Source organism: Zalophus californianus, chromosome 6, assembly GCF_009762305.2.
Source record: "Zalophus californianus isolate mZalCal1 chromosome 6, mZalCal1.pri.v2, whole genome shotgun sequence".
NCBI classification, from domain to species: Eukaryota; Metazoa; Chordata; class Mammalia; order Carnivora; family Otariidae; genus Zalophus; species Zalophus californianus.
Genome location: NC_045600.1, coordinates 118621093 through 118648313, shown reverse-complemented (window position 1 = coordinate 118648313; position 27221 = coordinate 118621093). Strand labels below are relative to the sequence as shown.

At 39.3% G+C, this 27221-nt stretch overlaps 1 protein-coding gene across 2 annotated transcripts in view; it reads right to left on the bottom strand.

Moving 5' to 3' along the window:
* Positions 1 to 27221, bottom strand: part of OCA2 (OCA2 melanosomal transmembrane protein) — a 526634-nt gene that overhangs the window by 218498 nt on the left and 280915 nt on the right. For both annotated transcript variants that reach the window (XM_027572901.1, XM_027572904.1), the window contains exons 20-21: positions 1035 to 1094; positions 340 to 444 (exon numbers count right to left, since the gene is read on the bottom strand). In XM_027572901.1, coding sequence (XP_027428702.1) covers positions 340 to 444; positions 1035 to 1094 — 165 coding nt within the window. The remainder of the gene's footprint in view (positions 1 to 339; positions 445 to 1034; positions 1095 to 27221) is intronic.

Sequence of the window (27221 nt, the reverse complement as noted above, 5' to 3'; positions counted from 1 at the left end):
TTCAACCAGCCTGTCTTTGGTATCTTACAATCTTCTTTAAGAAAGAAAAAAATAAACAGATTGTCTTTTCCATGAGGTGCGACAGCTCTCAGTTGGGCTAACCGTGAAACAACTAATTACTGTTGCACTGCCCACCGCAGCTGCAAGCCCATGGATTCCAGCCTGCAGTATGGACTCAGCACCCCTGGCACAGCTGGCCCCAAGCTTTGCCACATCTTTCCTCTATAGCTATGAGCACAGCAAAGGGACAAGGTTCATTCTCTGCTTCCTCTGTTGAGCCCAGATCATGTCCAGGCTGAAAGTCGGGTCCTTATCACATGGAGGAATGGTGCAACTCACCATTGTTGCAGTGAATGGGATGTTGTCAATCAAGGATGATGCAATGGCTGAAACCCAGACCACCAGGATGATGGCAGTGGCGAGGCGCTGATCCTCTGGGACCATCTGGAAAGGAGCAGATAATAGCAGTGCTATGGAGCATAGTGGCACTGATAAATCACACACACTGAGGATGGTAAGACATGAGGGACTCACAGGGATGTCAGTACTTCCTTTCACATAAGAGAAGACCAAGGCAAACCCAGGTGTGCAAACAGAACCAGCCTGGGCTTTCCTGGCTAATACTGGGAGCCTCAGCTGGGTCTACAAGAAACTGAGGAGAGTGATTCCCAGCGACCCCCAAGCCAACCAGCCCCTGGGGAGGGGAGAATGGTAGCCCCATTCTTGGTGGCAGCACACACTGGTTACACAGATCTTATCTCCCCCTGGGGCTGTGCATTCACTTACTAACACTGGTGTCTCTATTGCTCTCCTTAGATGGTTTTAACTGAAAGCTAATAGCAAAATTGCAGGCATCTGTAATTATATATTCTTTGGAAAAAATCTCTCTTCATCTCTAGGTTACACGGGATAAAAAATGTTCCCTGCTATAATTTTTACATAATTTGTGACCTATTCTTACCAGATTATTATTTTTTTTTACAAAATCAAAGTAACAGTGGCTGAAGCACATTTTATTGCAGTATTTAATGTACCTTTATTAGCAAAGCAGTCTGTTCTCCAACATATTCTATTAAGTGGAGATGTGCCAGTGCCTAGGAGAAATGGATATATGATAAGAATCAGTTTAAAACTAAGACTACATGCAATTTTTTTCAAAGAAACATGTCTTTAAAATGAAAACAAGTGAACATAAGGCTGGTCCAGGCTCTCATGTCTTATAAAGGATCAGACTCAAATACACAGTTTATAAATAATTTACTATCAGATAGGCACAGATTCTCTGAAAAGAAAGCACAATACCACAGGCAGGAATTTCTCATTGATTTGTGTTACTGTCCACATTAAATTTACATTCGAATGGAATGCCATCTCTTTAGGATCGGTGTATAGGAGCACTGTTCAACTGTACATAATGAAATGTCACTCCATATAGAAGGTCTTTCAAGTAAGTTGCATTTCAAATTTCATTTTGAAGTTCAACATCACAGAGTTTTAGAAGAATCAAATAAAATGCATGGTTTTTAAAACTGTCAAAGAGGGCACCTGGGTGGCTCAGTTGGTTAAGCAACTGCTTTCGGCTCAGGTCATGATCCTGGAGTCCCAGGATCGAGTCCAGCATCAGGCTCCCTGCTCAGCAGGGAGTCTGCTTCTCCCTCTGACCCTCCCCCTTCTCATGCTCTCTCTATCTCATTCTCTCTCTCTCAAATAAATAAATAAAATCTTAAAAAAAATAAAACTGTCAAAGAAAGAAAGAAAAGATCTCTTTAACTGCAGCGTATAACTATTTTCTCAGTACTACACAGATTGAGAAAATTGTGTCCAGGGAAAGGGAGAAAAGAAGATTAGATGAAGGAGATGTAAGTGCAAGAGCTGTCCTGCTCAGGTGCCACCTTGGTCCCAGACAGGGTAGGGATGCTTTGCTGCCCACGATGGATCCTGAAAGTAAGCACCAATACAGAACCAAATGTGGGCATGACATGGCTGCCTTGCACCTCTCAAATATGGCCTTTGCACTGTGATGTCACCATGCTGAATGACTATAAATATTGAAAACATCAGCTTGGTCATGTTTAAATACAAGTTTACAACTTCCTTATCCACATGTAGAGCTGTTGGTTAGCCTTCATTTAAAAGCTGTGGAACCCAAATGTTTTTTTTTTTTTTAATTACAATTCTCAATCAAGTTTGCTATTATATCAAGAAAATCATTAGGATAAATCTATTTAGATAACTCTGTTCATAAATCTAGTCAGCAGTGTTGGTATTAGGAATTAAATCATTCTTTATTGTAGGGGCTGTCCTATTCATTGTGGGATGTTTACCATCCCTGGCTTCCAGTCCCCAGAGTGACAACCAAAAATGTCTCCAAGCAGTTCCAATGGTGCCACAAAATCAGCCCTGACCACCTGACAAGAATCACTGATTTATAATAATCCATAAATAAATAAAATTTTTCATTTCCAAAACACAATTAAATGTAGTCACATCTTTTATTTCATTCTATACTATTGATTGAAAGACATGTATCTTATGATCTCACTGATATGAGGAATTCTTAATCTCAGGAAACAAACTGAGGGTTGCTGGAGTGGTGGGAGCTGCGAGGGATGGGGTGGCTGGGTGATAGACATTGGGGACAGTATGTGCTATGGTGAGCGCTGTGAATTGTGCAAGACTGTTGAATCACAGACCTGTACCTCTGAAACAAATAATACATTATATGTTAAAAAAAAAAAAAGATAGTAGGAAGGGAAAAATGAAGGTGGGGAAATCGGAGGGGGAGACCAACCATGAGAGACTATGGACTCTGAGAAACAAATGAGGGTTCTAGAGGGGAGGGGGTTGGGGGATGGGTTAGCCTGGTGATGGGTATTAAAGAGGGCATGTATTGAATGGAGCACTGGGTGTTATATGCAAACAATGAATCATGGAACACTACATCAAAAACTAATGATGTAATGTATGCTGATTAACATAACATAATAAAAAAAAAAAGAAAAAAAAAAGCCAGAGGTGTAAACCAGATTAAAACTTCCTGCTAGGTATCAAATAGAGATGATTATATATGAGAATATACATACGTACACATACACAGTATTATGTCCACACTGTGATGTGAACCTATAAACAACTATCTATTTATATATTTAGTGTCATATAATTAACCCACATATCAACATTCATGGTATGCAGTGTAAGACAACATAAAGGAAAATCTTCAAAATACTTGAACATTATATCTACTAACTCGGTTCAAAGTAACTGATTTCTTAATTGAAAAAAGAAAGTCAAAATAGAACTATCTAAGAACTCCTTTATAAAATGGCAAATGAAATAAATATGTGACACTTAACCAACCCCTTCAGACTGGATGATATATATTGTTCTATTTTCAACTCACTGACCTTTCCTTCTCTTCCAATTAATTCATTCTGTTATTGAACCCATAAAGTTTTTTTTGTGTTATATTTTTTAAGCACTGACCTTTGCATTTGCTTCTGTTTTATAATTTCTGTTTCACTGACTATTTCTTTTGCTGTGCAAAAGCTTTTTACCTTGATAAAGTCCCAATAGTTCATTTTTGCCCTTGCTTCCCTTGTCTTTGGCGATGTTTCTAGAAAGAAGCTGCTGAGGCTGAGGTCGAAGAGGTTGCTGCCTGTGTTCTCCTTTAGGATTTTGGACTCCTGTCTCACATTTAGATCTTTCAACCATTTTGAGTCTATTCTTGTGTGTGGTGTAAGGAAATGGTCGGGTTTCATTCTTCTGCATGTGGCTGTTCAATTTTCCCAACCCCATTTGTTGAAGAGGCTGTCTTTTTTCCACTGGACAGTCTATAATTTCTGTTTCTCTCCTAAAGATTCCTATCTTTTCATTCATTTCAAATTCATTTTTCTTTACCTCATTGAGCATGTTATAATAGATACTTAAAATTCTTTGGTCACTTCAACATCTGGATCATGTTGGGATTAAGATCTATTTATTGATTTTTTTCCTTTTAGAATTAATTACATATTCCTCATTCTTTGTATGTTGAGTTCTTTGGCATCATCTCCTGGATATTGTCAATGTTAAGATATGTAGACTCTGGGTCCTGTTATAATCTTCTGGAGATTATTTTCTTTTTCAGTTACAAGTTAATTTCAGACCACAATCTCTGTCTCACTTTCCATGGATAGTGGTTCAAATTCATATTTTCCATGATAGTTTCAGTCTGTCTCACATATGCTGAGTTCAGCACTTGGAAACTTGTGCAGATGGTTCAAGTTTCTGTTGAGTTCTTTAAAATTTCCTATGTTGATTTATGCCTGTCCAGCATACAGGAGTTAGAGACTTGTATGAATGGTTCTAATCTCAAATAGTTTTCTAGACCTTCACTAGGCTGCTTTGGGTCTGTACCACACATGCATTGTTCAGAATTGTACATTTTCATGCATGGAATTGGGGGTGTGGAACTCTCCTCTGAGATTCTCTCATTCTCTAGCCCACAGATGCTACTTTCCTGGCTTCTCTGGGTGGAAAGATGAGGGTACTATGGGAGTGCTAGGCATTTATGCCATCACGCTGTGCTATGAGTGAAGCCTGCCTGTCCTGGAGGGAAATCTAGGAGAGAGAAAAAAAAAAATCACCCCAAGAGGGTCACTTCTCCAAGTATGAATTCCCTTCCACAATCCACCTGGTTTTGTTTATTTTTCAGAGTCCATGGGTACTTGGTTTTTGTATTTTGTCCACAGTTTCAGTTGCAATTAGAGAGAGGAATAACCTTTAATAGTTTTATACCCCAAAGAACAGCTAGAATTCAATATTCTTTCTCATTATGTAACTCAGTTAAAATACTCTTCCTTCAGCTAACTTCTAGATTTAAAAATAGATTAAATGTGCTATTTCTCCCTGCCAAATCCTCTGCAATTGATCTGTGCACCCATAATCACCACCCAGGGATCTGGGCAGGGGCATAGCTAGACCTAGTGTCTATCCTAGAGCCCTCTGTGGGGTAACCGACGGAGGTCAGCATGAGTCACACAGCAACTCTGGATAAAGAGAGAAGGATGCTAGTCAACCTGAATCCTGTCAGAATTTGAAAGGAAATGCTTAAAAGTCCCATGACCATCAATTGAACCAAGGTGGAAGCACAAGTATGTCAGTATTCAAGAGGTCAAATAGAAAGTCATGTGCTCTTTGGGGTCTTTTTAACAGATAACCTCTGATCTACTTTTCCCTGCTATCTTTTTTCCCCCTTTTTCATGATATCTCATCTTATTTTAAAATCACCTCCATCAAAATCTGACCTGATCAAAACACACACACCCACACACTCTGATTTTTACAACCTCTAAAATATATTGAAAATTCTGACATTTTAACAGCTGATACATTCAGCTATTTTCACAAACATTTGGAATACATTATAGTTGAAATTATTCTAACTTAAATTACAGCGCTATTTTTAGAGAATATCACAGTTAGGTTAGAAACAGATTATTGAAATTGATAAAGAGCTCATTATAAATCCTTTTTGCTGCAAACATCCAAAAATGAAAGTACCTATGTGTCCATTTTTCCCCAGAATTATGCATGTTTCTTCCCAGTGAACTCACTAACAATCTTGTTTGTAAATGACCCTCATGTTCAGGTGCCTGGCAGAAAAGCTAGATGACCACTCTCATTCTCTAAAAATAAACTTCTTATGTTGTTCTCTTTCACTGAATCAGAGATCCATTGAAGGCATTTATAATTTAAAAACTAATTCCATCGAAGAGATATATTAGAAGAGAATTGAATACTTAATGAAAAAAACTAAAGCAATAAAATTAAATAAAAAATTTATTAACTCTTTTCGGTAGTAATAGTGCTATGTTTTCCTCTGTTTTAATTTGCTATTTTTATTTTTTAAGCGGGTAGTTTCTATATTTGTTATCTTTCCCCAAAGGCAAGAAGAATGAGCCATTGGTATTTTTGAACTTGTAATTTGAATATATATTGGTGGTCAATCTCTGCCCCTCAGGTGTAGGCAACTGTGCTCTCTGCCAGAACTCCTCAAAATTAATTTTCCAGTGAATGAACACTCTTTCAGTCATTCAGGTTGTTACTTCTCACTTGATCTTAAGTTTTCTTAACACAGTTGAGAATATAAGAAACATATGACCTTTATGTTATAAACTTCAGGGCTTATGAATAAAGGTAACTTATGCCAAAAAGTAACATATACAAGAAAATGATGGGTAGCCAAGGAGAACTCGGAATGTTGCAGTGAAGTTTGGTTTGGAATTTGGCATGAGTTATTAACCATTAACACGAAATCATTAAATGAAACCTACAAATTAGAGACTTTATCCCTCTTATTATTAGCACTATTATTATTTTCAGTGACAGACTCTTGGCATAGCTAAAGATGTCCCACTGACAAAGACACAAATAAATCTAGATGCACAGGAAGACTTTCCAAACATCCTGGATACCCAAGGAAGGAAATGGACACAAAGCATGAATATGCCTAAAAGGATAAATCATTGCTTAGGAACCAAGAAATCACCAAAGCTTCCTAATACTGCCTAAAGATTACAATTTTTTTCTCTTTCTTCTCAGTTTAAGACTCTGATAAAAATATCCTCACAAGAAGTCTTCTTAGATGAATCCATCCAAGAACGACTCTCCACACAACACCTGTGATAATTATTGTGAATGACTATTATATCTCTGGACACACAGTTCCATTTATAAACATAAATATTTTATAAATGTAAAATCCTCATAAAGCAATATTCCAGATTGCTCAGTCCCATTCATTCCTTTATTCATTTGACAAATGTTTATTGAGTGCATATTATGTGCCAGGCACTGTTGGGCAGCTGGCAGCATGCTTAGGAGGAGCACCCAGGTAGAATTCACAAGTACAAATACACATTCACCTAGTGAGAAGACCATTGGGTCTGGATTCAGTGAACAAGTGAACATATGATGGAAAACAATGTATGAATGGTAGCTGCAGCCAGATCATTCATGTTTAATAAGCTATGGTTGAGGTTTTGGATTTCATTTCAAGTGCAACGAGGAAAACACACTGCCATGAAAACACCAAATGTTATTGTTCTTGCCAAACATTCTAAGAAAATGAGTGGCATTTGCAGCGGTACAGAAGGACGTCTGCTGCTCAAACGTTTTTCCAGAAAGACCCAAGAAGCACTTGAAGGCTAACTTGTCAATATCACAGGGCAAAAGTGGAAACAGTGTCTCCTTCAAGATTTTCAAATCTAAACTTTCCACCTGAGAGGAATAAATCTACTTAATGTCTCTCAACTCCCTAAAATAGCCAATTCTTGTTTTATTCTTATGATTATGAAGATAGGTTTAGCTATTTTTTAATGTTTAAGGTAATAATTAAGAGAATACAAATACACTCTATAGTTTCAAAACACATGGGAAAATAGATATAAGATATATAGATATAATATAAAGGATATAAAGATATAAAAGAAAATAGATATAAAGGCATTTTAACAAGGAAATACCAAGGAAATGCAACAATATATCAAATATAGGACAAAACAGTGACTAGTTTAAAATTAGATCCAAATGTATGTTCTTTACTGGAAACAAACTAAAAACAAAATGACAGAGATTAAAAATAAGTGAATGAGCAATTTCAGGAGACTTCTAGTCCAAACAGAATGGTATAGACCCCCTTCTACCTGCTCATCTCTGCTAAGCACAACTATAAACCCTGGAAATAAATCAAGAGACAACTAAAGGAGAACTCTTAAAGGTGGTAATAGGAAAGCAAACTGGTTTGGTACCTTAGGATAAGGAAGAATGATCAACAGCAGGACATCATCCATCTCCCAGGACCAACATTTTCTGACCCCCCCACAACATAGCAAGAGAAGGCAGCCATGTGGGCTTGTTCCTCCCCTGGGTGGAATGGGATCCTTCTGACAATACCGGGTGATTATGGCTCCCCTAACAAGGAATATCAGTAGAAGCCCTGCCAACAAAGGTGGCCAGGAAAGCTGTCCCTCCCCTGCTGAGAAATACCTGGTAGGCACGCAGATCCTACAGAGAGATGCCACCATAACACAAACCTGGGATCTCAGTCCTTTGGACACCAGGCCTGAAACCCCCTTCTCTGCCAAGAGATATCTAGGGCAGCTGTGAGACACTGGTGGAGGTATCCTATCATAGTACATGGCCCAAAAAATGTTCTGAGGCCCCCACGGAAAGGGGATCCCACTATAACAAACACCCACACAGGAGGCCTCTTCATTCCTGCAGGCCTGAGACTCCTCTTCTCCAACATAGAAAAACCCAGGCAGCCCAACCTGGGGAAAACCCTTCTACCTCCTCTTTGAAAATTAAACCGTCATTAATACCATAGACCACAGGCCAGAACCTGAGGGCTAAACTTAAAACAGGATGACTGCCTGCTGAAATAAAAGATTGCTGTATGATTCAGAGTCCCCTAAAATGATGGATAAAATGTTCAGGATACAACCAAAAGTCACCTGTTATATCAGAAACCAAAAAACAAAACAAAACAAAACAACAACGAAGAAAAACAGCTTGCATGACAAAGGACAATCAAATTGACATCAACACTGAGATAAATCAGATGTTGGATTACCTAAAAAGGATTTTAAAGCAGCCATCATAAAAATGTCCCAATAATTAATTACAAATTCTCTTGAAAAAAATTTTAAAAAAACATAAAATCAGATGAAGAAATAGAGCTTATTTTTTTAAGGACCACATGGAAATTATAGAGCTAAAAAGTAAAGTAACAGAAATCTTTAAAAAAATTCTTAGTATGGGCTCACAGTGAGAGTGGATATGACAGAGGAAATAATCAGTGAATTTGAAGACAGATTAATAGAATTCACCCAATCTGAACAAGAGAGAGAAACATGTATATACAACAAACTATTCTTTTCCCCATGGGTTCTATATATCATATTTTATAATTAAAACAAAAATTATAATATCTGATACTCAAGATAATGATATTTAAACAGAGTAGGTTAAAGAAATCTCAACAGAAATGAGGTTTTCACACTTCACTCAAAGCAGTAAATGATAATACCAGTAAACTCTAATAAGTCACAAATATATATTGAACTCTCAATGCAACCAGTACAAAAACTATACAAAGAGATATACTCCAATATATTATAAATAAATCAAGATATAACCCAAAAAAGCTCAAGGAAGTCAAGGAAAGAGAAACATAAAAACTAGAAACCAAAGAAACAGAAAATAAATAAGTGGCAGATTTAAATCCTAATTTAAGTAAATTTTAAAAATAACCCAACTACATGCTATTTGCAAAAAATTCATTTCTAAGTCAACAATATGGGAAGATTGAAAGTAGAATGACAGGAAAAGATATATCACACACACAAAAAAACTAAGTGATTATATTAATATCAGTTAGATTTAAGAACAAAGAAAATTAGTAGAGACAAATAAGGTCATTAAATAATGATAAATGTATCACTTCAATGGGAAGACATAACGATCCTAAATGTGTACACAGGGAATAATAAAACAGCAAAATACTGGTAGAGCTAAAAGAAAAAATAGACAAATCCATGCTTGTAGTAGGGGGCTTCAACAACCCCCTTTCAGAATCTAATAGAACTACTAGATATAAAAAATTGTTGAAGATATAGAAAAACTGAACAACACTGGACCAAAAAGATTTTATTCACATATATGGAATATTCCAGCCAACAACAGAATACACTTCTTTTTCAAGTTCTTATAGAAGATTTGCCAAGAGACCATATTCTGGGTCATAAAACAAATCTCAACAAGTGTTACAGAATGGAAATCATACAGACTATGTTCTCCAACCATAATGATGGAATAAAAACAGAAATCAGTTAACAGGAAGACAATAGAAAAATCTCTAAAACATATGAAAACTAAACAACATACTTCTAAATAATCCATGGGTCAATGAAGAAGACTCAAAGTAAAATTTAAAATACAGATAACAGAATGGTAATAAAAATACAACATATCAAAATGCATAGGATGCAGTTGAAGCAGAACTGAAAGGAAATTTTATAGCACTAAATGTTAACATTAGAAAAGAGGAAAACTTTCAAATCAGTAATCTAAATTCCTACTTCATCCTGCAAGGCTTCAACCAGCCCCATCATTTATTGACTTACAGATTTTGCTTTCCAATCCTTGGTTTCCTCCCCAGTTCCTTTGACAGGAATTCCTTCTGTTATTCATGATGAAGGAAGTACATCATAACAGAACCCACTGGTCTTAACATGTGCTCCACTACCCAGAAGCACTGGACTTGATAGAAGGGTGGCCTGCTGAAAGTTCAGCTGCACTACCTACTGCTGCAACCCCAAACTCTGAAAAGTTGGGGTGTCCTCCTACATTGTGCAGTGTATGCTTTAAACAAATGACCAATATATGTATGTCACTATCTCCTGCATACCAACTGGAAAGCATGAGTGCAGGAACCAAAGGGTAGAGATGGGAGGGGTCCTCCTTGCTATTATACCCAGTAACCCAGTTAATGAATTTTTGCTCCCTGTCTCTACAGTCTTGAGCTCAGGGAATGCAGCTAACAGAGAACACAATGAAAGTGCTGTTATGCTGGAAGCTGAGAGCGCTCTGTGGCCTTTTGGGATCCTCATATGCTATAACCATCAAGCAGACAAGAGGAGTCCCTCTGCTATCCAGGATGACCAGTCCCAATTATCAGAGGGAGCTGGGCTGCTGTTCCCTCATAGGAGCAAGGAGCACTGTCCGGAAATGGGGCATTCACATAGGTGCTTCCTTGCATTCTGTCAGTCCTAATCCATGGACACCTGGGCACTCCAGTGAAGACATGACCACAAAGGACTCAGATCCTATAGGAATGAAGGTTTGGGTTACCTCCAACAGTGAATAAAATCCATGTAGCTGAGGTGGTGGCAAGGTAAGGCAAAGATGGTATTAGAGAAGGAAGTTGATTAACAATCCAAACTATAGAAGCTGGGACCAAAGTAGATATGTTTATGGTATTTCACTGTTTCTTGCCCCACCCCTGCCCTTTATTCTCCATTGCCATGTATGAAGAGCACTAGAGTAACTAACACTTTAAGTTTCCAGTATAACTGAATCAACATCACCCCACACCACACAGTAGCTGATGGGATATTATGCAACTCTTGTGTTGGGGACAGGTGGTTTTTTCCTGGACTAGGATAAAAATATATCCTAACAGTCACAAGTGCAGGACTGAACTGGAACAGCTCACATTTGCCCCCAGCCCATTCTCAGCCTTCTCCTTGGCTCTGGGCACCCGGAAGCTGTGCTTCCTGCCCTACCTCAGTCAAGCTCTCTTATCTTCTGGTCTTATCTGGATCTGGCCAAAGGAACACACTGGCAAAACTCAAGAGTTGCGAGGAAGAGGGTCAGGGTATTTAATCTCATGGCTCCTTCCTGGTGAGGCTGCAGACTATTAGGCAGCATTCTGCTACAAACCAGGGCTGGGCAGCCCTCTCCAGAGCTGCAAATCCCAGCTCTCCCCTCGCCCCTTTGGGCCATGCAGTCATGACTTCTGTTCCTATCTGGTGCAGAACTTCAACACACCCATTCTTTCCCCAAACACTTGAACTTCAAGCACATAATCTCTTTCTTGCTGAGACTCTATGCAGCAAGAAGAGTCAGAAAGAGTCACCCAGTTTCAAACATGCTCTTTACAGAGCTGTTTCAGGTGGAAAATAAGTAGAAAATATCCAAAATGCCAGCTGAGCATGGCACAGCCATATGATTATTTAGATGATATAGCAATACATTTACATGAAAAAAAGAGTTTACCAGCAGGTTATTAAAGATTATGTATATTTGTGATGTGGAAAAATTTTAATTATATTTTTAATTATAAATTTATGCATGTGCATAAATGATCCTAATTTTTTAAAAAATGATTCTAATTTTGTTTTAATAAATAAACATACATATAGAAAATAAAATAAAATATTGATTCTCAATGGTGCATAATGCATAGGTATTTTCTTCTTTTTATCTAAATTTTCTAACTTTAATAAGTGTGAGTAGTACCCTTTTTGTTAAAGTTAAAATTCTGAAATTTGAATTTTTTTCAAAGAAGCCACTAAGTTTTAAACACTTAAGGAAAACACTTCCACAATCATACTTTTTATTCTATATCTGGAAGATAAGGCCCTAGCAAAGATGATCTCAGAGAGAATCAAATGCAGCAGGAAGATGAGGCAATCAGGAAACTTTTATCTTGCTTGGCTGGGATTTCAACATGCCACATGCATGCCACTGTGAGAACATCTACAACTGCATGTAAATAAATAATGAAACAAAAAATGAACAAGTAAACCTGGATATCCAATATCAGTAATCATCTCAGGAGGTTTAAAAAGTTGCATTTCTCATTTTGAAATCATTTTAATGGCAATAATCTTAAAATTATGTAAAAATAGTTCCCTGTCCACACAAGAACATGTATCTCATAATTTAACAAGATGTAAGAGAAAATCATAATTAGAGCATAAATTCACAATCTATGTTACTTAACTGTCAACAATGTCTAATACCAAATTTTAGTTACACTTAATTGCATTTGCAAATCCATAGTTGATAATATATAAAAATTATTATAAAGGAAAGGAAATCAATTTAAGACTAAGTACTTAAATTTTAAAAAATCCTATCACTTATTTGGCAGAGAAACTTGAATACAATGGTTTAAATCTATGACACACATATCTTGCTAATGGCAAAAACTAACAACCACTGTCTTGTAGGATTTGGATCTTTCAAGATAAGGTCCTTTTGCAGAGTCACTGGAACTTACCTCCAAGCTTTACATCCTAGGGTGATGACAAATTCAAAAAAAAAAAAAAAATCCGCTACTGGCTGCACCATCAGAGGGAGAAGGAAGTTGAGGAGGAACCAGTCTGGCCCCACTTGACGCTGCAAAGGAAGCCTACTGCCTCGGCACCCTGTTTGTACAGAAGAATACAAGGCTGGCATTTGGCCAAGAGGAGGAATGAAGAGGAATGCCCACAGAAAGCGGGGGGAGGGGGGGCAGTGGTGGAAGAAACACTCACCTGGAGGTCAGCCAGGCGTGGGAACAGCTTGGATGCCGCCTTCAGACCAAGGTCTGGCAAACTGCCACAACTGCCAGACTAGACAGCACTTCAGAGTTGGTGGGGAGAGTGGAATAGAACACCAGGACAGGTTTCCCCCACCCACAGGGGACAGGGGCCTTGCTAAAATTGATTGACTTCAGGACCAAGAAAATTGTGCTCTGTAAATAGTCCCCTAAGGGAAGCTGCAGATGGTGGTGCAGGTCCCTCCCAAATGAACACACAAATCCTGGATATAAAACCCAGTGCAAGCCTGGTGATGGGTTTTAAAGAGGGCACGTTCTGCATGGAGCACTGGGTGTTATACGTAAATAATGAATCATGGAACACTACATCAAAAACTAATGATATAATGTATGGTGATTAACATAACATAATAATAATAAATTAAAAAACCCAGTGCAGAAGCAGAATGTGACTGTTTAGTCCACTCAGACCTGCCTACCGGGGGGGTGGCACTCATGGGGCTGGGGGCACAAGATTTACAATGAGTTCTCCCCAGTGACTGAGGGGTATAAGAGGGGCAGGGAGCTGTCCGGAGCTGCCCAGTCAGAGTCACTGTGCCTAGAAGGGTCCCAGGGAGTGCTATTTGATGTGTTTGATACCAGAGTTTTATTCATAAAATGAAAAGGTTCAATTAAATAATCTCTAATATTTCCTGCAATGGAAATTCTATGATCTGTGAGACCCAGTGGACTCCTGGTGACACTGACTGCACAACTATGGAAAGCATGAGAACCCTTCTGAGTTCTACCAGCTATATAATATTGGCAAACTTTGAAATCATGAAAGAAAAACTGTTTCACTATTCTTTTGACAAATAGGGACTTCCAAGAAAAATTAAAATAGATGAAATGCTTTCTTTTTATGAAGCTTAGATGATTTCATAACTTTAGGAACATTAAAATGTATCTATGATTTAATTTATTCAACAAATCATCATACTTGATACATTATATTTAAATGGAACTTATTGAGGCCAAAATTATAAATTGACTAATTATATTTACTTTTTTAATGCTTTTTCCCCCAAATTGAAGTATAAACTGCTGAATTTTAAGAAATCTAGTTCTTAGTTTGCTTCAGTGATATTATAAAGAAATCCATGAAAAAAATCTATAAACAGAAGATACTGTCAATCTTAAAGTAAATCTTTCACTCCTCAAATATTCCTAAGTATGTACTATGTCTGGGCTCCAAGAGTACATGGGCACGCTCCCAACATTTACCATCCATCCCTGTGAAGTCAGACCTCACACAATAACTGGTTTAAAGATTCACCAATAAAATACACTATGAATTTGGTGACTGAGGAAGGACCTTAATCTGGGCAAGTGACCTTAATCTGAAGGCCAGGAAGGGCATCCTGACTGTGGGAAAAGCCAGCATACTGTGGATAAAGCCTCAACAAGGCAGTGTTGTGGAACCCCTGAGCAGGCACTGAGGCATCAAATCAGAATGTTTCTAGGTTGAGCATTTTTGCCAGGTCAAGCTAACAAACACACACATACACATTCATTTTCCAAAAACATCAGTTCCTCCCTTTGGAAGTCAGCCCTCCTCATTCCCTGTAAACTGTATACTTGGGGCTATTTCCTCCCACTGTTGTGGGCTCCTTCCTGGTGGATGGAGCATCAGAGTCCCTGGGAGGTAGATAAGATAGTGGGAGAGGGTCTCTCTTTCTGAGATACTAGACTGTGGGCTGGGCTTCTCCACACCATCCTGGAAAGAGCCAGCTTGGAAATAAAGCTGAGCAGAGCCCAGATATTGGGGGGGAGGTCAAGTGTCACAGTCCTGACAATATCCTTTGACCTCTTGATCCAATTGTACCTGCAGTTAGCATCCATCCATTAGATTTCTCAAGAGTTTCTGCCATTTATTACCAACTGAGTCTACTCAAGAAATGCAATGATCACCTAGTCCCTGAGACACTGCTGCTTCTTCATAAGTTTATTTAATTTAAATAACTTTTTCTAAGGACTTTATAAGTACTTCCTACCACCTTACTATTTTATCCCAACATCCTTTATTCTTGTTTCTTGAAGGAGGCAGAAGTTATATGAGTGTCCATGGGCAAATATATATAGTTTGTCTCTTCTTCTACCTATAACAAAGACTACAGCCTAGACAAGGGTTTCTGTCCTGAGGATGACATGAGCCCAAGATTACACCACTCCTAGTGCCCAGCACTTCAAATGCACTCAATCAGCACAGGTGAGAGAGATGCCCTGAGCCCAGGAAGAGCCCTAGAATGGAGGGTGACCATGTTGGATGGCCAAAGAAAGAGAGACCCTCTACCTCAGGACTGGCTGCTGCCCTATGCACAATAAACTTCTACTGATTACTACTTTGGTGATTACTGGTTTTACTTCTGCTATTTTTGAACTGTTGATAATTTTCCTCGGACTCTGAGTCTTTGTGAAGATACCCTTCCTCCTGGAACCATAGCCAGTGACACCAGCTGACAAGGGCATTGTACAAGTTCCCATGTTCATTCTTTCAATATCTTCCCACTTGATCCCCAGGATGACCAAGCACAGGGTGCACATCTAGGGAACAGGCAGGTGAGGCAGAAGCCCTGTCCTCCAGGCAGGAATGGCCTTTCAGAGAGACACTAGGAAGTTAGAGATAAAAGCACTGCTTAGGATCAGAGAGGAGGGATCACTTGCCATCTTGGAACATAAAAGCTTGGGAGGTCTTCCCAAAAGAGATGCTTCAGATGTCCTTGAAAGATGGAGGAACTGCACAATGCAGAGTCTGGGATTCATCCAAGACCCGAAACAAGGCAATTTCAGAGGACTCAGCTGGGGGTCAGTGGGAGTAAGACCAAGCCAAGACTGGGGGTGCTAAGGTTGCCACAACCTCAACTCCCAGAGATGAGAAAGTGGAGCTCAGTCCTACAGGCGAATTGGGTGTGTGAGCTCAAGGTGGGGCATAAACAAGGGCATTAAGCATATGAAGCATGAAGGAAAGTGCCTCCCTGATCATCAAGCTCAGTACATGTGAGTTTCAAGTCCTTTGAACTGCCAAGGACCCATCTCCCTATTCATGGGAACATCAAGTTGCTAAGTAACGGAGCAAGATGGTGGAGGAGTAGGAGACCTAGGTTTTGTCTTGTCTCAGGAATTCAGCTGAATAGGGATCAAACCATTCTGAACACATACGAACTCAACAGGAGATCGAAGAAGAGAGTAGCAACAACTCTCTGAAGAGAAGCGACCACTTACTGGAAGGTAGGACGTGCGGAGAAGTGAATCCCAGGCGATATTCGGGAGGATAGACGGCAGGGGAGGGGGCCTCCGTCCGCCGCTTCTGGCAAAGTGATAGAGGCGCGGCGCACACAATCTGAACTTTTAGAAGTCGGTTCTGCTGAGGGACATCGCTCCAGGGGCTAAGTGGGGGGTGGAACACTCGCAGGACAGTGTGGTCTCAGGACCCTCGGGGTCACAGAAAAACGGGGGGTGCCTGAGTGTAACAGAGCTCCCAGGTATTGGAGCGGGGAAGCTGGCTGCAAAGACGGAGCCGAGGCGCGGGCTCTCAGCTCAGGGTTGCCATAAACTGTGATCCGCAGCCCAGTCGGGCCACTGCTCCTCCTGCAGGGACCCAACAAGCGGTAGAGCTGGGGAGACTCCCCTCCCTCCCGGGGGAGGAGTGGCGCGGGAGCGCACCGCAGGGATCTGCTAGGTTTGGAGACTCCACACGGGGTCGGGAGCCAGAGAAACGCTCAGTCACAGGCCGGCTGAGCACGAACTGTGGCCGGAGACGAGGGAGGCAGGAGTGATTGCTTTTCTCTGGGAGCGCACTGAGGAGCGGAGTCCCAAGTTCTCAGCTCCTCCGGGAGGAGATTGGGAGGCCACCATTTTCACCCTGGTCCTCCAAAACTGTACCGAGAGCTTGCAGGGAACAAAAGCTCCTGAGAGCAAAACCTAGCAGCTTGCATGGCCCGGACCGACAAGGGCGGGGCAATTCCGCCTCCAGCAAAGATATTTGGGAACCAGGGCAACAGGCTCCTCCCCCAGAAGATCAGCACGAATAGCCAGCAAGCCAAGACCAAGTTTACCGATCAAGGAGAACGGGAGAACTCCAGCGCTAGGGGAATAGTGCACATAGAATTCATGGCTTTTTTTACCATGATTCATCAGTTTTTCAAAGTTAATTTTTTTAACTTTTTCAACCAACATCTTATCAATCCCTTTTTAAAAAAAACATTTTTTATTTTTCATTTTAAGAGTCATATTTTATCCCTTCATAGTAGTTACCCCTATTTTTGGCATATATATAAGTTGTTCTCTTCTTAAAATTTTGAGATACAGTTTCTCCTAACAGATCAAAATATACCCTAGATCACTAGTGTATGGCTTTGTTCTAGGCTCCTGCCTGATCACATTCTCTCCCTTTTCTTTTCTCATCTTTTTTTTTAAATCTTCTTTCTTTTTTCAAACAACTTCTTATCAATTCCTTTTATAAAATCTTTTATAATTTTCATCTTTACAGTCATCTTCCATCCCTTCATTGTATCAACCCTTATTTTGTACATAGATAAGTCTTTCTTCCTTTAAAATTTTAGGAGGCACTTTTTTCTAACAGACCAAAATATGCCCAAAATCTAGTGTGTGGCACTGATCTATGCACTAGCCTGATCATATGTGATCATATTCTGTTTTTTTCTATTGTTCTGTTTTTCTTTTTATCTTTTTCTCTTTTTTTTTTCTCTCTTTTTTCTTTCTTTCCCTTACTTTTCCCCTGGTTTCAGGTCTTTTCTGATTTCTTTAGAGTATATTTCCTGGGGAAGTTGTTAACCTGTTAGCATTTTGTTCTTTCATTCATTTATTCTCCTCTGGACAAAATGACAAAACGAAAAAAACCACCTCAGCAAAAAGAACAAGAGGTAGTACCATCAGCCAGGGACCTACTCAATACGGACATTAGTACAATGTCAGACCTAGAGTTCAAATTCATGATTTAAAGATGCTAGCCAGGCTTGAAAAAAGCGTGGAAGTTATTAGAGAAACCCTTTCTGGAGAAATAAAAGAACTAAAATCTAACCAAGTCGAAATCAAAAAGGCTATTAATGAGGTGCAATCAAAAACGGGGGCACTAACTGCTAGGATAAATTCGGCAGAAGAGAGAATCAGTGATATAGAAGACCAAATGATGGAAAATAAAGAGGCTGAGAAAAAGAGAAAAAACTACAGGATTACGAGGGCAGAATTCGAGAGATAAGTGATACAATAAGATGAAACATTAGAATAATTGGGATCCAAGAAGAAGAGACGGAGGGGCGGAAGGTATATTGGAACCAATAATAGCAGAGAACTTCCCTAATGTGAGGAAGGTAACAGGCATCAAAATCCAGGAGGCACAGAGAACCCCTCTCAAAATCAATAAAAATAGGTCAACACCCCGACATCTAATAGTAAAACTTACGAGTCTCAAAGACAAAGAGAAAATCCTGAAAGCAGCTCAGGAGAAGAGATATGTAACCGATAATGGTAAAAATATTAGATTGGTAACAGACCTATCCACAGAGACCTGGCAAGCCAGAAAGGACTGGTAAGATATCTTCAGATCACTAAACGACAAAAATATGCAGCCAAGAATACTATATCCAGCTAGGCTGTCATTGAAAATAGAAGGAGAGATAAAAAGCTTCCAGGACAAACAAAAACCAAAGGAATTTGCAAACACAAAACCAGCCCTCCAAGAAATATTGAAAGGGGTCCTCTAAGCAAAGAGACAGCCTAAAAGCAGCATAGATCAGAAAGGAACACAGACAATATCCAGTAACAGTCACCTTACAGGCAATACAATGGCACTAAATTCATACCTTTCAATAGTTACCCTGAATGTAAATGGACTAAATGCCGCACTCAAAAGACACAGGCTATCATTGGATTAAAAAACAAGACCCATTAATATGCTGTCTGCAGGAGACTCATTTTAGACCCAAAGACACCGCCACATTGAAAGTGAGGGGGTGGAATGATATTTAGCATGCTAATAGACACCAAAAGAAAGCTGGGGTGGCAATCCTTATATCAGACAAATTAGATTTTAAAACAAAGACTGTAATAAGAGAAGAAGAAGGACACTATATCCTACTTAAAGGGTCTATCCAACAAGAAGATCTAACAATTGTAAATATCTATGCCCCTAACATGGGAGCAGCCAATTATATAAGGCAATTAATAACAAGAGAGAAGAAACACATTGACAACAATACAATAATAATGGGGGACTTTAACACCCCCCTCACTGAAATGGACAGATCATCTAAGCAAAAGATCAACAAGGAAATAAAGACTTTAAATGACACACTGGACAAAATGGACTTCAAAGACATATTCAAAACATTCCATCCCAAAGCAACGGAATACACATTCTTCTCGAGTGCCCATGGAACATTCTCCAGAATAGATCACATCCTAGGTCACAAATCAGGTCTCAACCGGTACCAAAAGACTGGGATTATGCCCTGCATATTTTCAGACCACAATGCTTTGAAACTAGAACTCAATCATAAGAGGAAAGTCAGAAAGAACTCAAATACATGGAGGCTAAATAGCATCCTACAAAAGAATGAATAGGTCAACCAGGAAATTAAAGAAGAATTTAAAAAATTCATGGAAACAAATGAAAATGAAAACACAACTGTTCAAAATCTTTGGGATACAGCAAAGGCAGTCCTGAGAGGAAAGTATATAGCAATAAAAGCCTTTCTCAAACACAAGAACGGTCTCAAATACAGAACCTAACCCTACACCTAAAGGAGCTGGAGAAAGAACAGCAAAAAAAGCCTAAACCCAGCAGGAGAAAAGAAATAATAAAGATCAGAGCAGAAATCAATGAACTAGAAACCAAAAGAACAGTAGAAGAGATCAAAGAAACGAGGAGCTGGTCCTTTGAAAGAATTAACAAGATTGATAAACCCCTGGCCAGACTTATCAAAAAGAAAAGGGAAATGACCCAAATCAACAAAATCATGAATGAAAGAGGAGAGACCACAACCAACACCAAAGAAATACAAACAATTGTAAGAACATATTATGAGCAACTCTATGCCAGCAAATTAGATAACCTGGAAGAAATGGGTGCATTCCTAGAGATGTATCAACTACCAAAACTGAACCAGGAAGAAATAGAAAACCTGGACAGACCTATAACCATTAAGGAAATTGAAGCAGTCATCCAAAATCTCCCAACAAACAAAAGCCCAGGGCCGGATGGCTTCCCGGGGGAATTCTGTCAGACATTTAAAGAAGAATTACTATCTATTCTCCTGAAACTGTTCGAAAAAATAGAAATGGAAGGGAAACTTCCAAACTCATTTTATGAGGCCAGCATTACCTTGATCCCAAAACCAGACAAAGACCCCATCCAAAAGGAGAATTACAGACCAATATCCTTCATGAACATGGATGCAAAAATTCTCACCAAAATACTAGCCAATAGGATCCAACAGTCCATTAAAAGGATTATTCACATTATGCAGCCATCAAAAGGAATGAGATCTTGCCATTTGCAACGACGTGGATGGAACTGGAGGGTGTCATGCTGAGTGAAATAAGTCAGTCAGAGAAAGACATGTATCACATGACCTCACGGATATGAGGAATTCTTAATCTCAGGAAACAAACTGAGTGTTACTGGAGTGGTTGGGGGTGGGAGGGATGGGATGCCTGGGTGATAGACATTGGGGAGGGTATGTGCTACGGTGAGCGCTGTGAATTGTGCAAGACTGTTGAATCACAGATCTGTACTTCTGAAACAAATAACGCAACATATTTTAAGAAAAAAGAAAAAGAAGAAGATAACAGGAGAGGAAGAAAAGGGGAGTATGTCAGAGGAGGAGACGAATCATGAGAGATGATGGACTCTGAAAAACAAACTGAGGGTTCTACAGGGGAGGGGGTAGGGGGATGGGTTAGCCTGGTGATGGGTATTGAGGAGGGCACGTTCTGCATGGAGCACTGGGTGTTATGAACAAACAATGAATCATGGAATACTCCACCAAAAACTAATGATGTAATATATGGTGATTAACATAACAATAAAAAATTTTTTAAAAAAAGGATTATTCACCATGATCAAGTGGGATTTAGCCCTGGGCCGCAAGATTGGTTCAACATCCTCAAATCAATCAACGTGATACAATACATTAACAAAAGAAAGAACAAGAATCATATGATCCTCTCAATAGATGCAGAAAAAGCATTGGACAAAGTACAGCATCCTTTCTTTATCAAAACTCTTCAGAGTATAGGGATAGAGGGTAGATAAAACCTACAGCGAATATCATTCTCAATAGGGAAAAGCTGAGAGCTTTTCCCCTAAGGTCGGGAATGCGGCAGGAATGTCCACTATCACCACTGCTATTCAACATAGTATTAGAAGTCCTAGCCACAGCAATCAGGAAACAAAAAGAAATCAAAGGCATCCACATCAGCAAAGAGGAAGCCAAACTCTCACTCTTTGCAGATGATATGATACTTTATGTGGAAAACCCAAAAGACTCCACCCCAAAACTGCTAGAACTCATACAGGAATTCAGTCAAGTAGCAGGATATAAAATCAGTGCACAGAAATCAGTGGCATTCCTATACACCAACAACAAGACAGAGGCAAATCAAGGAGTCCATCTCATTTACAATTGCACCCAAAACCATAAGATACCTAGGAATAAATTTAACCAAAGAGGCAAAGGATCTGTTATTAGAAAACTAGAAAATACTCTTGAAAGAAATTGAAGAAGACACAAAGAAATGGAAAAACGTTCCATGCTCATGGATTGGAAGAACAAACATTTTGAAGATGTCAATGCTACCTAGAGCAATCTACACATTCAGTGCAATCCCCATCAAAATACCATCTACTTTTTTCAAAGAAATGGAACAAGTAATCCTAAAATTTGTATGGAACCAGAAGAGACCCCGAATAGCCAGAGCAATATTGAAAAAGAAAAGCAAAGCTGACAGCATCACAATTCCGGACTTCCAACCCTATTACAAAGCTGTCATCATCAAGGCAGTATGGTACTGGCACAAAAACAGACACATAGATCAATGGAACAGAATCAAGAGCCCAGAAATTGACCCTCAACTCTATGGTCAACTCATCTTTGACAAAGGAGGAAAGAATGTCCAATGGAAAAAAGACAGTCTCTTCAACAAATGGTGTTGGGAAAATTGGACAGCCACATGCAGAAGAATAAAACTGGACCATTTCCTTACACCACACACAAAAATAGACTCCAAATGGTTGAAAGACCTAAACGTGAGACAGGAGTCCAACAACATCCTAAAGGAGAACACAGGCAGCAACCTCTTCGACCTCAACTGCAGCAACTTCTTCCTAGAAACATCGCCAAAGGCAAGGGAAGCAAGGGCAAAAATGAACTATTGGGATTTCATCAAGATAAAAACCTTTTGCACAGCAAAAGAAACAGTCCACAAAACCAAAGGACAACCGACAAAATGGGAGAACATATTTGCAAATGACATACCAGATAAAGGGCTAGTATCCAAAATCTATAAAGAACTTATCGAACTCAACACCCAAAGAACAAATAATCCAATCAAGACATGGGCAGAAGACATGAACAGACATTTTTCCAAAGAAGACATCCACATGGCCAACAGACACATGAAAAAGTGCTCAACATCACTCGGCATCAGGGAAATCCAAATCAAAACCTCAATGAGATACCACCTCACACCAGTCAGAATGGCTAGAATTAACTAGTTAAGAAATGACAGATGTTGGTGGGGATGTGGAGAAAGGGGAACCCTCTTACACTGTTGGTGGGAATGCAAGCTGGTGCAACCCCTCTGGAAAACAGTATGGAGGTTCCTCTAAAAGTTGAAAATAGAGCTACCATACAATCCAGCAATTGCACTACTGGGTATTTACCACAAAGATACAAATGTAGGGATCCGAAGGTGTACGTGCACTCCGATGTTTATAGCAGCAATGTCCACAATAGCCAAACTGTGGAAAGAGCCAAGATGTCCATCGACAGATGAATGGATAAAGAAGAAGTGGTATATATACACAATGGAATATCATGCAGCCATCAAAAGGAATGAGATTTTGCCATTTGCAACGACGTGGATGGAACTGGAGGGTGTTATGCTGAGTGAGATAAGTCAATCAGGGAAAGACATGTGTCATATGACCTCACTGATATGAGGAATTGTTAATCTCAGGAAACAAACTGAGTGTTGCTGGAGTGGTGGGGGGTGGGAGGGTTGGGGTGGCTGGGTGATAGACATTGGGGAGGGTATGTGCTATGGTGAGCGCTGTGAATTGTGCAAGACTGTTGAATCACAGATCTATACCTCTGAAACAAATAATGTAACATATTTTACGAAAAAAAAAGAAGATAGCAGTAGGGGAAGAATGAAGGGGAGTAAGTCAGAGGGGGAGACGAACCATGAGAGACGATGGACTCTGAAAAACAAACTGGGTGTTCAGGAGGGGAGGGGAGTGGGGGGATGGGTTAGCCTGGTGATGGGTATTAAAGAGGGCACATTCTGCGTGGGGCACTGGGTGTTATGCACAAACAATGAATCATGGACCACTACATCAAAAACTAATGATGTACTGTATGGTGATATAACAATAAAAAAATTTTTTTTAAAAGTTGCTAAATAACAAGGACCTGTCCAGGAGTCAAAGTACTGACTCCTCATCCTCCCAGCCATTCCCCCAATACACACTCCATCCTTCTATGTAGCCTGTTGGGGTAGGAACACTATGTAAAATCTCTGTACACCTGACCTGCGGCTGCCCCAGCATGGTGTTCATTGATTTACTTACAGTGGTTTCTTTTAAAAGTTGGATATATGATCTACAGTCCACTAACCTTCAACAAAGCAGGAAAGAATATCCAATGGAGAAAAGACAGTCTCTATAACAAATGGTGATGGGAAAATTGGACAGCCACATGTAGAATGAAACTGGACCATTTCCTTACACCATATACAATGATAAACTCAAAATGGATGAAAGACCTAAATATGAGACAGGAATCCAACAAAATCCTAGAGGAGAACACAAGCAATAACCCCTTCAACCTCAGCTGCAGCAACTTCTTGCTAGACACATCTCCAAAGACAAGGGAAATAAAAGCACAAATGAACTATTGGGACTTCATCAAGATAAAAAGCTTTTGCACAGCAAAGGAAATAGTCAACAAAACCAAAAGACAACCGACAGAATGGGAAAAGATAATTGCAAATGTCTTATCAGATAAAGGGCTAGTATCCAAAATCTATAAAGAACTTATCAAACTCAACACCCCACCCCAAAAAAAATCCAGTCAAGAAATGAGCAGGAGAAATGAACAGACATTTCTCCAAAGAAGACATCCAAATGGCCAATAGACACATGAAAAAAAAAATGCTCTATATCACTCAGGATCAGGGAAATACAAATCAAGACCACAATGAGATACCACCTCACACCAGTCAAAATGGCTAAAATTAACAAGTCAGGAAACGACAGATGTTGGTGAGTATGTGGAGAAAGGAGAACCCTCTTACCACTGTTGGTGGGAATGCAAGGTGGTACAGCCAGTCTGGAAATAGTATGGAGGTTCATCAAGAAGTTAAAAATAGAGCTACCCCACCTCCCAGCAATTGCTCTACTAGGTATTTACCCCAAAGATACAAATGTAATGATCCGAAGGGGCACGTGCACCCCAATGTTTATAGCAGCAATGTCCACAGTAGTCAAACTATGGAAAGAGCCCAGATGTCCATCGACAGATGAATGGATAAAGAAGATGTGGTACATACATACAATGGAATACTCCTCAGCCATCAAAAAGAATGAAATCTTGACATTTGCAATGACGTGGATGGAACTGGAGGGTATTACGTTGAGCAAAATAAGTCAATCAGAGAAAGACAATTATCATATGGTTTCACTCATAGGTGGAATATAAGAAACAGTGCAGAGGATCATAGGGGAAGCGAGGGCAAACTGAATGGGAAGTAATCAGAGAGGGAGACAAACCAAGAAAGACTCTAAACTACAGGAAAAAAACTGAGGGTTGCTGGAGGGAAGGTGGGTTGGGGAATGGGGTAATTGGGTGCTGGGCATTAAGTAGGGCATGAGATGTGATGAGCACTGGGTGTTACATGCAACTTATGAATTATTGAATTCTCCATCTGAAACTAATAATGTTGGCTAATTGAATTTAAATTAAAAAAAAAGTTGGCAATGTAAGTAGCTAAGGACAACAGGAGTGGTATAACTTCCTGTCTCACAAAATTTTCTCCTCAAAAGATAAGATAAAGAAGAAGAGAGAAGTAAAACTACAAAACCAGGACTTTCACATAACTTGAAGATAGAGAACACCAAATGTGCAAATTATCTATAAATAAAAAGAGAAAACAGCACCACTCTTACTATCGTCTTCCCTCCCTCCTGAGGCTCTACAAAGACAAACCAAAGGGAAGAGAGGGAGCTAGCAAAGGACCAGGATGATGGTGTAGGTCCACGAGAAGCTACTATGGAGAAAGGATTGCAGTGAGGCTCTGTGTACTGGGGCAGGAGCACTGATGCGGCCCTCCTGGGAATGCCTAACTTCTGGGGGAGAAAGGAACACAGAGGACAGGAGAAGTTTCTTTTGGTAATTGAGTGGTCAAGGTAAAAAGAAGAAAACAAAGCAAAAGTGGGGTCCCACAAATCACAAGTGCCCAAACTTTGCTCTGCCGACAGAAGAGGGCGCCATTAAATAGGGATCATTAAAACAAAAGGAAACAACCAAACAAAAAACACTGGGTGTTACACGCAAACAATGAATCATGGAACACTCAAAAACTAATGATGTAATGTATGGTGATTAACATAACATAATACAATAAAATACAATAAAATAAAATAAAATAAAAAAACAAAGAAACAAGCAAATCCAATAGCATTAAATTTATAGGAGAAAAGTAAAGTCATACACAGAGCTAGCAAAAAAAAAAAAATCAAGAATTAAAATTTTACACATATCATTGGGGAAAATTCCTCTTTGAAAACATCTATGAAACAAAAGAAAACTGCAAGTCCATACTTCAAACTGATTAAATATGCTCCAGCAGGCATTTAAAAATACAAACATCGGGGTGCCTGGGTGGTGCAGTTGGTTGAGTGACCGACTCTTGGTTTCAGCTCATGTCTTGACCTCAGGGTTGTGAGATCAAGGCCTGTATCAGGCTCCTTGCTGAAGGCAGAATTTGCTTAAGACTTTTTCCCTCTCCTTTGCCACCCCCGCTCCCCCCTCTCTAAAATAATAAATAAATCTCTTTTTAAAAATAAAAAAAAATACAAGCATCCATATTAAATTCCAGAAATTCAAAAACAGAACACATAAATAGACAAATAACGGGGAGAAACAGAGTTGAATGAACTTAGGAACAAAATAAAATCAAAGATTTCTCAGAAATTAGTAAAAATTACAAGATACCTAAGGGGCAGTAGACATAAATAAAATTGTAATATAGGGCAATGAAGAAAGGCACCAAAACAACCAAGAGAATAAAAACAAACAAACAAACAAAAAGGGTCATAAAGACAGTGATGGAAATGGAAAAAAGGAAACAAAGGAATATTTGTTTATTGGAGTCTCTAAAGAAGAAAAACAAAATAGTGAAATGGAACTGATATTAAAACTAAAATCTCTGTGCCTCTTGATCAGCAGATCTTTAGGATTTCTGCTAGTGACTGGGAGTTTAAAAGTGACATTGAGTTGTATAAAACAGAAAAAAATAATAAGCTTGAAGGTGGAAAGTAGGAAATCTTATCAAATTACCTTTAAAAATTGGTGTGGAGGGAGGACTCTAATGCCTGAAAGCTTTCTAATGGTATTCAAACTAGGGTTAATATTCCCACAGCACTTTCAAGAGGTAGTTTGTAATGGCTTCTCTAATGGAAAAATATTTTGTAGGAAACGATGAAATAAAAGGAAATATGCAACTCCAAAAAGTAATTATGCAAATATTGCCCTGAGAAACTTGTAAAAAATGCAGAAAAGTAGAAACAAAGCTAAAAGATGTTGCATCTGACATTTTTGGATCTTAGATTCTCTGCAGTTTTGAA